Genomic DNA, 12,097 nt, shown 5'->3' on the forward strand with positions numbered 1-12,097 from the left:
AGGCGCGGCACTTTTTTGTTACTTAGATGAAGTAGCCGCTGCTCAGAGAACATATGGGGGTATGGCTTGGTGGGTTTATGATGAACAATTTAGACAACGTTTGTCGGTTAAGCCTGAGATGAAGTGGAATGACCGTGATATGGGCCTTTGGCTAAAAGTGATGACCCGTTAAAGGGACATTATACACTCATTTTTTCTTTGCATAAATGTTTTGTAGATAATCTTTTTATATAGCCCATAAAGTTTTTTTTTTAAATTAATGTATAGTTTTGCTTATTTTTAAATAACATTGCTCTGATTTTCAGACTCCTAACCAAGCCCCAAAGTTTTATGCGAATACGCTCGACTACCTACTCCAGCTTGCTCCTGTTTGTGTAAAGGGTCTTTTCATATGCAAAAGAAGGGGGAGGGGGGGAGTGTCTTATTTGCCACTTGCAGTGGGCTTTCCAGCTACCTTTTCAACAGAGCCAAACTGACAGCTTCTAAGTAAGTTTTTAAACAGTTTTATACTGGATTTTTATATCAGTATCTGTGCATATTATTCTTTATAGTAGTGTCTATTACATGCAGTTATATGAAAATGAGTGTATACTGTCCCTTTAAGGTCTTCGCAGCCTTTTCGTGGGGGTGCCGGCGGGTCACTTCAAAGTGGGTCGTCGGCAACAGTCAAAAAAGGTTTCTGTTTTGCTTTCAATGAAAAGATTTGCAAATGGGGATCGGCTTGTAAATTCAGACATGAGTGCTCAGTGTGTGGGGGTTCCCACTCTTCCACCAAGTGTTTCAAAAAGAACAAATTGGGAGGAACCCAGGAGCTGTCTGAAAAAGGGATTAACTCCGGTGAGGTTAAGCGGGATGGAGCTGTGGCTCGTACTCTACGCTAAACATAAGGGCTTTGGTGAAAAAGCTTTGTTATTGCTTCATGGTTTTGAGTTTGGTTTTAAAATTCCATCTTCAGGGGGTGTTGTTCACTACAGAGGTAACCTTAAGTCTGCCAGGGAATGGCCAGATGTGGTTAGGAGTAAGCTTGAGAAGGAGGTTTCGCTGGGCCGAATGGCAGGTCCTTTTAAAGTTTCTACTATCCCCCATTTGCGTATTTCTCCCTTGGGAGTGGTCCCTAAGAAGGAACCTGGTAAATTTCGACTTATTCACCACTTATCTTTTCCAAAGGGTGGGTCAGTGAATGATGACATTCCGGAGGAATTATCGTCTGTGTCTTATACATCATTTGATATGGCGGTTAATTTGGTTAGGGAGGCTGGTCAATTTGCTTTACTGGCTAAAGTGGATATTGAGGCAGCCTTTCGGTTACTTCCGGTTCATCCTTCTTCCCATTATCTTTTGGGTTGCTGCTTTGATGGCTTTTTCTACAATGACCTTTGCCTCCCGATGCGTTGTTCTATTTCTTGTTAATTGTTTGAGTGTTTTAGTTCTTTTTTAGAATGGGTTGTTAAATTTAAGTCAGGATTCACTTCTATCGTTCATTATTTGGATAACTTTCTTTTTGTTGGTCCTCCTGAATCGGACGTTTGTTTGTTAAGGGATTGTTTTTATTTAATGGCATCTGAATTTGGGGTTCCTATTGCAATGGAAAAGTCTGAGGGTCCAGTTACGGCCCTTAATTTTTTGGGTATTACAATTGATTCTGAAAAAATGGAATGTAGGTTGCCTTTGGAAAAGATTGTGGATTTGTCAAAAATTATTCAGCATTTTCTGGGGGTCCGTAAGGTGACTCTGCGGGAAATGCAATCTCTGTTGGGAAAATTGAATTTTGCTTGCAGAATCATTCCCATTGGTAGAGTTTTTTCTAGAAGAATGTCATTGGCTACGTCTGGTGTTAGTAAGCCTCATCATTTTGTAAGGGTTAAAAAAGGCCACAAGGATGATTTGAAAGTTTGGTTGGAGTTCCTTAAAATTTTTAATGGAGCTGCAATCTTTATGGAAGCTAGGATCTCTAATGTTGATTTGGATTTGATAACAGATGCAGCTGGTGGCGTTGGTTTCAGGGCTTATTTTCAGGGTCATTGGTGTGCGGAGGTGTGGCCTCAAGAATGGGTGGGGTTGGGTTTAACTCGGAACCTAGTCTTCCTTGAATTATTTACGATTCTGGTAGCTTTGTTTGTGTGGGAAGATGATTTGGTTAATAAATCCATATTGTTCCACACGGATAATATGGGTGTTGTTTCTGCTATCAACTCATTATCTGCGTCATCATTGCCAGTTTTGCGTTTATTGAGAGTACTGGTCTTGAAATGTTTAAGCATGAATGTTTTTGTCAGGGCAAAACATATCCCTGGTAAGCTTAATTTGATAGCAGATGCTTTATCTAGTTCACAGTGGTGTCGTTTTCGTGAGCTTGGGGTGGAGGATTGGCTGAGTTAATTAGGAAATCTTTGGCTCCAGGTACTTGGGTGTCTTATGTATCAGTCTGGAGGGAATGGGAAATGTGGTTAGGTCAGGCTGAAATCAACAAGGGGTCTGATGATGTCACAGGTTGCTTATTGGAATGGATGTGGCATTGGGGAACCTTGGTTTTGTCAGCATCTAATATGGAGAAAAGATTGGCGGCTTTAGCTTTTAGATTCCGTTTATTAGGTCTGCCTGACATTACAAAGTTTTTTCGGGTGCGTCAGGTTCTTAAAGGTTTGAAGAAGAAGGCGAAGAGTAGAGACAAGAGAAGGCCTATTACATTTACTTTGCTGGAAAAAATTTGGGTAGTATTGGCTGATATATGTTCATCAGCATTTGAAGTAACATTGTTTAGAACGGCCTTTGTATTGGCCTTTTTTGGGGCTTTTAGGCTTTCTGAATTGGTAAGCCCTAGCAGGAAATTTTCTGGGGGTTTACAAAAAGGAGATGTAATATGGGATGAGAACAGGGTTGAAATTTTACTGAGGAGTAGTAAAAAAGACATTTACGGAAAAGGCAAGAATATAGTGCTGTTCCCTAGTGGTGCAGCGATATGTCCTTGTCAGGTAATGATGCATTATGGGTCCATACAGCCTTTGCAGGATGGCCCTTTGTTGGTTCACTCAGATTGTTCTTTTTTGTCACAGTATCAATTTAGAGCCATTCTGAAGGGATCAATTGTTTTATTGGGTTTTAATCCATTAGAGTTTGGGTCCCACTCATTCCGTATAGGAGCTGCTACTGAAGCTTCTATGCTAGTTTTCAAGGATGATATAGTCAAAAAGATTGGTAGATGGGGTTCAAATCGTTATAAATCTTATGTTAGACCTGATTTGAGGGTTTAAAAAAAATAAAAATAAAAAAAAATAAAAATTTTTTTTAGATTGGGGTGAATGTGTGGGAATGCTTGAGCAGAAATCATCCTGAATGTTTTTCTTTTATTTCTTGTATTTCAGGTGTGAGGATTGTATGGGTGATGGGGCATTCATTTATATATTGGGCCAATGCTGAGGCCAGTAAGAAAATGGGCGACCTACAGCTCGGGTGTCCAGTTGGTCAATGGGAGGTCAAATGGTTTGGGATTAGGGGTATGTGCTGGGAACTTCTGTTTCCAGTGTTTGTCGATTACAGCAAGGTTTTTCATCACCCGGACGTTTTGGTGTTGCATTTGGGGGGGGGAATGATTTGGGTATGATTCCTCAGAAAGAATTAGTAAGAAGAATCAAAAGGGATTTGGGCAATATAAAAGATCTTTATCCTGGAATAAAAATAGTCTGGTCACAGATTACTCCTTGACTGGTTTGGAGATCAGCGTGGGATTATGATAGGTTGGAAAAGAGCCATAAGAAAGTTAATAAAATAGTTAGTTCTTTCGTAAGAAAGTTGGGGGGGGGGTGTTGTTTTTCACCCAGATTTTGAAGTGGAAGGGACTGAGGAATTCTATCTAAAAGATGGTGTACACTTTAATCAATTTAGGCTGCAGGTATTTCTTTTCGATATAAAAGAAGCGTTGGGCAAAATTTTGGGTTTGGCAGGACTGGGCTGTTCGGTCAGTCCAGTCGGTGGCGGGGGTGCTAGTTCCCAGACAAATATGTTAAGCAATATGGCCAAGTGATTTGGAGGATTTTAAGTAGTTGCCTCTCCATGGGGTGAGCGGGCAACTGGTTTTATAGGGGCAAGGGGTTCCCTATTAAAGTGGAGGTGTGCTTGGACGGACTCAACGGGGATATAGTTGAGTCCAGTTTTTGAATAACGGCCATCTTGTTTTTGTGGGTTTGGGAACTAGCACCGCTGTGGGGAATTGACAGTATGTTTGATGTGGAATGTTATTTATGAACATCAGGTATGTTCTGTTTAAATGTTTGGAAATGTTTTATTATCTAATATTTAACTTATGTTATTAATAAAATGGCTGCGGCCAATTTTTATACCAAAATTGTGTGTAACTTTTATTTATAGCAAGTAAGTTATTTGATAAATGTTAGAAGGTTAGGCCGGGGATTGACGACTTTAAAGGTCAGGGAGCCCCTGGGAGTTCGAAGTAACGGGAAGGGGACTTGACCGTTGGAGGAATAGGCCTAGTGTGTGATTGGTTGGGAGCCTGTAATGGGGCGGGCTTAGCACGCGCTGTTACGCTTTTAAGGAAAGAGCGGGAGAATCTGTCATCAGATTAATAATCAAACTTCTGTGGAAAGTGCTCCCTCCCTCCCTCCCTGAATCTGTGGTGTCCCTTCCTTGTTTTGTGTTCGTCGCAGCAAGGTGGGGGTGCTAGTTCCCAGACAAATATGTTAAGCAATATGGCCAAGTGATTTGGAGTATTTTAAGTAGTTGCCTCTCCATGGGGTGAGCGGGCAACTGGTTTTATAGGGGCAAGGGGTTCCCTATTAAAGTGGAGGTGTGCTTGGACGGACTCAACGGGGATATAGTTGAGTCCAGTTTTTGAATAACGGCCATCTTGTTTTTGTGGGTTTGGGAACTAGCACCGCTGTGGGGAATTGACAGTATGTTTGATGTGGAATGTTATTTATGAACATCGGGTATGTTCTGTTTAAATGTTTGGAAATGTTTTATTATCTAATATTTAACTTATGTTATTAATAAAATGGCTGCGGCCAATTTTTATACCAAAGTTGTGTGTAACTTTTATTTATAGCAAGTAAGTTATTTGATAAATGTTAGAAGGTTAGGCCGGGGATTGACGACTTTAAAGGTCATGTCTCTGTGACTGCCTTACTCATCAACTATTTCCTGCTGAACTGCAGTGCAACATATATTAAACTCCCCCCTGGAACCAAACACTATCTTTTTTGGTTCCATACATATTGATACATAGTGTGCATGCAGAACACTTCAGGTTTGAGGCTTCTCTTATTTTTTTTATTTTTTTTTATGGTGGCAAGAAAGTGCAATTTGTTAACATTTCCCCTCACTTTCAGGTTTATTATCTCTGGTGGGGCACCAGAAAGTTCTCTATGGTAGCAAACTTGCAGGGTTGTGCATGCCCAGGCATGCAGAGACAAGTCTTCCTGCCCTAATGCTATGTTTGTGCCTGTACCAACATGATAGATCATGCTTCACTGTTTCCAATATCAAATGTAGTAAAAATGTAGAGCTCATTAACAAGCATAAGCTATTGTATGTCAATCAAACATACTTAGTGTAAAATACTATTCATTTTCATTATTTGTTATGCTTATATTAGATCTTGTCATTTTTCAAAATGCATGAATAAAGTAGGCTTTGTCCCAGATGTCTACTAGCTCTAGATCTGTAACCAGTGGAATTTCAAACTCAAAATTTTTACAGCAGAATGCTACAATAGAGGACTTATATCTGTAAAAATTGCACTTACTCGCCCTTATAAAAAAAAAATATTCATACACACTATACTTACCTAGTCACCCCCTAAAACTATTATGACTGAGACTCAAACCCTTACCATTATAAATTGACCCTAATAGTAAAACTTTCAGTGATTTTAATCCTTACATTAGGAATTGAGTTCTAAGTTTAAGGATCACAAACGTGCAAAATGTTTATATATGTACATTGTAATGTTTTTTGCTGCCGTGGTTAAACCAAGTAAAATAAAAGATAGTGGTGGTTTTGCAATACCAACACAGAGCTAATCACACTAAAAAAATTAGGAAAATTAAAAATAATCAAGCAACCTACGTTGGACAAATGTACTTAGCAACAAATGCTTCACTGTGGGGTGTTAGTAAGGGGAATATCATTCTGCATAAAATATAGTTAAAGGGACGGTAAACCCCTGGCATATGCAAGACATCAGTCAAGTCTTGACATTTTTAAAACATATTAAAATATTTTTTACTGGAATAGTTTTTTTACAGCTAAATTCAAACCAGCAGTTACCTTATTTGGACAATGCATATGTTAGCACAGCCTTAACTTTCACTTAAGTGCTAAAATATAACTTTAGACTTGTAATATAAGCAAAAAAATAGAATTGGTATTAATATTAATGCACAAAAGAGCAAATATTTGTGATCTCCATTTATAATCTAGTCCTTGATTAAAAACGTAAACTCTGGCAAACCCTATTCGTGAATAGCTATCACATACATATGGTCTCTGATAATTTAACATTAATACGTACTTGACCTCATTTTACACAATGTTCCTATTTCCAGAAAATGTTCACAGCTGATTACATCCCACAAACCACTTTCTGTGTTCATTTTAATGCATGTGCTTAAATCCTCATTGACTTGTTGCTGTTCATCTCTCCAGTTTGTAAATGTTACCTCAGAATTGTCGTACCATTTAAGAGAATTGTCTGCATAAAAATGTATTGAAAACACTTCAGTTAGTTATTAGACATAAACAACCAAATAATAGCAAAAGTTGTCATTAAATAGCTGTCAGTGTGAAGTAATTACTTTGCTATGGGGTTAGGGATGTGGTTGAATAGTTTTTATACTAATTTTTTGGAAGTTGATTGCTAGAGCAACTAAGCAAGAGACATGGGGGCCTATCGATCAAGCTCCGAAAGGAGCTTGACGGCCCGTGTTTCTGGCGAGACTTCAGACTCGCCAGAAACACAAGTTATGGAGCAGCGGTCACAAAGACCGCTGCTCCATAACCCTGTCCACCTGCTCTGATGAGGTGGACAGGAATCGCCGGAATTCAACCTGATGGAGTACGATTGGGTTGATTGACACCCCCTGCTGGCGGCCTATTGGCCGCGAGTCTGCAGGGGGCGGCGTTGCACAAGCAGCTCTTGTGATCTGCTGGTGCAATGCTGAATACGGAGGTCCCATGGTGTAATATGTGTAATATAAGGAAGTTAATTGTGTATATCACCAAGTGAGTAACATGACATGATACATATATTGTCTGTACCAAAAGCAGAAGTTTCTGTGCTCAATAAAACTATCTTTTCCAGTGCAAGTTGTCTCTATCAGTCAATGAGCAGTAGAGTCCCAGGACTCAGCTTTGCACAGTCATGCTGTATAGTTTAACATTCAATTTAAACAGCTCTCACCGATGTAACTGCAATTTGTTTTACCTTACTTATAAAATAATTTACCAGTTGACTAAACCTTTTAAACTAATGCACATGAACATAATGCAACCACATCAAACTTTAAAAAAACAACAACAACAACAATGCAATCAGCTTCTAATCTATGCCAATCACATAAACTGCAGGACAATTACTACGAGCTCTTCTACGTGTTTTCTGAATAGAGGTTGCAAGAATTAGCAGAGATCAGTTTCCATTCCTACATATGAACTTACCATCAACGTCATAGAACAGACCCAGCAAAATGTCCTGAGGGCCCTTCCATTCTGTCTGAAACATATTTAATAGAAATGCATTTTCTCCTTCGCTATTGACACTTATGATGTCAGCACCTGAAACTGTAGGAGACGTTAATTTTCTCAAATGTTCCATGTTCATTATATTTCCTTATCTTATTTAATATTTTTATTAGCATATCATCACGACAGTGTTGTTTGTGTAAGCCTATGTACTGAAATACACTGTACTTCTTGACATTTATATAAATCTTAATAACCTAAAAGTAAAACAAGCAAAAAAAACAACAACAACCAATCTCCTTGGATATATTAACCCCTTGAGTGCTAACGATGGCTCTGAGCCGTCGCAGAGTTTCCCACTCTGGTGCTAATAACGACTCAGAGCCGTCACTAGTACTCTCCCACCTTGAGGGAGATCTAGGGGCTCCCACCCGCTCCTACCCTGGCGATCGGGCCTGCATAGTGACAGGCATCACCGGGGCTTCACGTTTTGCATGAATAAATAAATACATTTTAAAAAAAATTGATAATAATATCATGGTTGATAGCTTTTGGGATATATAATAAACATCTCAGTTTAGTTTGTGTTCTGTAATATGTAGGATAAACGTAAACGATTTCAAAGGAGTACTCCGGAAACTTGCTATGTTAAAATCATAAATCCTTTATTATTCCATAATTGTAAAAACATTCCTTGCAGCTTCAGTCAAATTTTCCTTCCTCGGGTCACTAATGCTAACATGTTTCGACTACTTTTGCCGTAATCATAGCTTAATTAGTGACAACCTGACCTATGTTTATAAAGCTGGGGCGTGATCTGATATAGATCGTAGTTTGCGGCGCAAGCGAGGGAACCCCCGCCGCCCGTAGTTTCAGCTCGCAACTCGAGCTATCCAATATACCCCACCGGCAGTTGCTAAAGTGCCGTAAGTCGGATAAACCAGCGATGTCCAGAAATCTGCGTAAGTACAAATTTCTGGAGTCGCCAGTGACTTATAGCACTTTAGAAACTGCCGGCGCCTACAAAACCTGACTAAGTTATTAAATCTCCCGTACTGTCTAACACGCCTCCCAAACATAGCCCGACACGTCTAAGCCTCTATCCACTATCCCCCCTCACTCTTCTAATAATAAATGTATTAACCCCTAAACCGCCCCTCCCGGACCCCGCCGCCACCTAATAAAGTTATTAACCCCTAAACCGCCGCTCCCGGACCCTGCCGCCACCTACATTAACTACCCCCTAATGTGAGCTCCTACCCTGCCGCCAGCTACATTAACTACCCCCTAATGTGAGCTCCTACCCCGCCGCCAGCTACATTAACTACCCCCTAATGTGAGCTCTTACCCCGCCGCCAGCTACATTAACTACCCCCTAATGTGAGCTCCTACCCCGCCGCCAGATACATTAACTACCCCCTAATGTGAGCCCCTACCCCGCCGCCAGCTATATTCAAATTATTAACCCCTAATTTAATCCCCCTATACCGCCGCCAGCTATATTAAATTAATTAACCCCTAATCTAATCCCCCTACCCCGCCGCCAGCTATATTAAATGTATTAACCCCTAATTAAATCCCCCTACACCGCCGCCAGATATATTAAATTAATTAACCCCTAATCTAATCCCCCTACCCCGCCGCCAGCTATATTAAATGTATTAACCCCTAATTTAATCCCCCTACACCGCCGCCAGCTATATTAAATACATTAACCCCTAATCTAATCCCCCTAAAGTAATCACCTCTATTACCAGCCCTTAAAAGGGCCTTTTGCGTGACATTGCCCCAAAGTAACAGCTCTATTGCCAGCCCTTAAAAGGGCTTTTTGCGGGGCATTTCCCCAAAGAAATCAGCTCTTTTACCAGCCCTTAAAAGGGCTTTTTGCGGGGCATAGTCACAAAGAAATAAGCTCTTTTGCATCTAATCTAAATCCCCCTACACCGCCGCCACCTATAATAAATGTATTAACCCCTAATCTAATCCCCCTACACCGCCGCCACCTATATTAAATAGATTAACCCCTAATCTAATCCCCCTACACCGCCGCCAGCTATATTAACTATATTAACCCTAATTATATTAGGGTTTATATAATTTATTATAATTTATATGTTAACTATATTAACCCTAATAATATTAATAATTACATTATAGCTATTTTAGGGTTTATATTTATTTTACAGGTAACTTGGTATTTATTTTAACTAGGTACAATAGCTATTAAATAGTTAATAACTATTTAATAGCTACCTAGTTAAAATAATTACCAATTTACCTGTAAAATAAATCCTAACCTAAGTTACAAATACACCTACACTATCAATAAATTAAATAAACTACAAATATCTAAACTAAAATACAATTTAATAAACTAAATTACAAAAAAAACAAAACACTAAATTACAAAAAATAAAAAAAGATTACAAGATTTTTAAGCTAATTACACCTATTCTAAGCCCCCTAATAAAATAATAAAGCCCCCCCAAAATAAAAAAAAATTCCCTACCCTATTCTAAATTAAAAAAAGTTAACAGCTCTATTACCTTACCAGCCTTAAAAGGGCTTTTTGTGGGGCATGCCCCAAATAAATCAGCTCTTTTGCCTGTAAAAAAAAAAAACGCAATACCACCCCCCAACATTACAACCAACCACCCACATACCCCTATTCTAAACCCACCCAAACCCCCCTTAAAAAAAACCTAACACTACCCCCCTGAAGATCTCCCTACCTTGTCTTCAGCCAGCCGGGCCAAACTCTTCATCCGATCCAGGCGATGTCTTCAATCAAGCGGCAGAGAAGAAGTCTTCCATCCGGGCGATGTCTTCAATTAAGCGGCAGAGAAGAAGTCTTCCATCCGGGCTATGTCTTCAATCAAGCGGCATCTTCAATCTTCTTTCTTCGCTCCTCCGACGCGGAACATCCATCCGGCACGACGACTTCCTGGCGATTTTTCCTACCTTAATTCCGATTGGCTGATAGAATCCTATCAGCCAATCAGAATTTGATGGAAGCCATCTTGGATGACGTCATTTAAAGGAACCTCATTCGTCGGGAAGTCGTCGTGCCGGATTTATGTTCCGTGTCGGAGGAGCGAAGAAAAAGATTGAAGATGCCGTTTGATTGAAGAATTCTTCTTTGCCGCTTGATTGAAGACATCGCCCGGATGGAAGACTTTTTTTAATTTAGAGTTAGGATTTATTTTACAGGTAAATTGGTAATTATTTTAACTAGGTAGCTATTAAATAGTTATTAACTATTTAATAGCTATTGTACCTAGTTAAAATGAATACCAAGTTACCTGTAAAATAAATATAAACCCTAAAATAGCTACAATGTAATTATTAATTACATTGTAGCTATCTTAGGGTTTATTTTATAGGTAAGTATTTAGATTTAAATAGGTATATTTTAATTAATAATATTAATATTAATTAGATTTATTTTAATAAGAATTTAGTTAGGGATGTTAGAGTTAGATAGGGTTATTATACTTAATATATATATAATATAATAACGATATTAACTATATTAACCCTAATATAATTAGGGTTAATATAGTTAATATATATAATATAATAACTATATTAACCCTAATATAATTAGGGTTAATATAGTTAATATAGCTGGCGGCGGTGTAGGGGGATTAGATTAGGGGTTAATCTATTTAATATAGGTGGCGGCGGTGTAGGGGGATTAGATTAGGGGTTAATACATTTATTATAGGTGGCGGCGGTGTAGGGGGATTTAGATTAGATGCAAAAGAGCTGATTTCTTTGTGACTATGCCCAGCAGAAAGCCCTTTTAAGGGCTGGTAAAAGACCTGATTTCTTTGGGGAAATGCCCCGCAAAAAGCCCTTTTAAGGGCTGGCAATAGAGCTGTTACTTTGGGGCAATGTCACGCAAAAGGCCCTTTAAGGGCTGGTAATAGAGGCGATTACTTTAGGGGGATTAGATTAGGGGTTAATATATTTAATATAGCTGGCGGCGGTGTAGGGGGATTAAATTAGGGGTTAATACATTTAATATAGCTGGCGGCGGAGTAGGGGGATTAGATTAGGGGTTAATTAATTTAATATAGCTGGCGGCGGTGTAGGGGGATTAGATTAGGGGTTAATTAATTTAATATAGCTGGCGGCAGTGTAGGGGGATTAAATTGGGGTTAATACATTTAATATAGCTGGCGGCGGGGTAGGGGGATTAGATTAGGTGTTAATCATTTTAATGTAGCTGGCGGCGGGGTAGGGGGATTAGATTAGGGGTTAATAATTTTAATGTAGCTGGCGGCGGGGTAGGAGCTCACATTAGGGGGTAGTTTAATGTAGCTGGCGGCAGTGTAAGGGGCTCATATTAGGGGGTAGTTTAATGTAGCTGGCGGCGGTGTAGGAGCTCACATTAGGG

At 39.4% G+C, this 12,097-nt stretch overlaps 1 protein-coding gene across 1 annotated transcript in view; it reads right to left on the reverse strand.

The window, feature by feature from the left end:
• Window positions 1–12,097, reverse strand: part of CD302 (CD302 molecule) — a 97,708-nt gene that overhangs the window by 58,790 nt on the left and 26,821 nt on the right. Inside the window, exons 3-4 of the mRNA XM_053698350.1 lie at window positions 7,672–7,794; window positions 6,527–6,706 (exon numbers count right to left, since the gene is read on the reverse strand). Coding sequence (XP_053554325.1) covers window positions 6,527–6,706; window positions 7,672–7,794 — 303 coding nt within the window. The remainder of the gene's footprint in view (window positions 1–6,526; window positions 6,707–7,671; window positions 7,795–12,097) is intronic.

The sequence above is a fragment of the Bombina bombina genome, chromosome 1, assembly GCF_027579735.1.
Source record: "Bombina bombina isolate aBomBom1 chromosome 1, aBomBom1.pri, whole genome shotgun sequence".
Classification (NCBI taxonomy): Eukaryota; Metazoa; Chordata; class Amphibia; order Anura; family Bombinatoridae; genus Bombina; species Bombina bombina.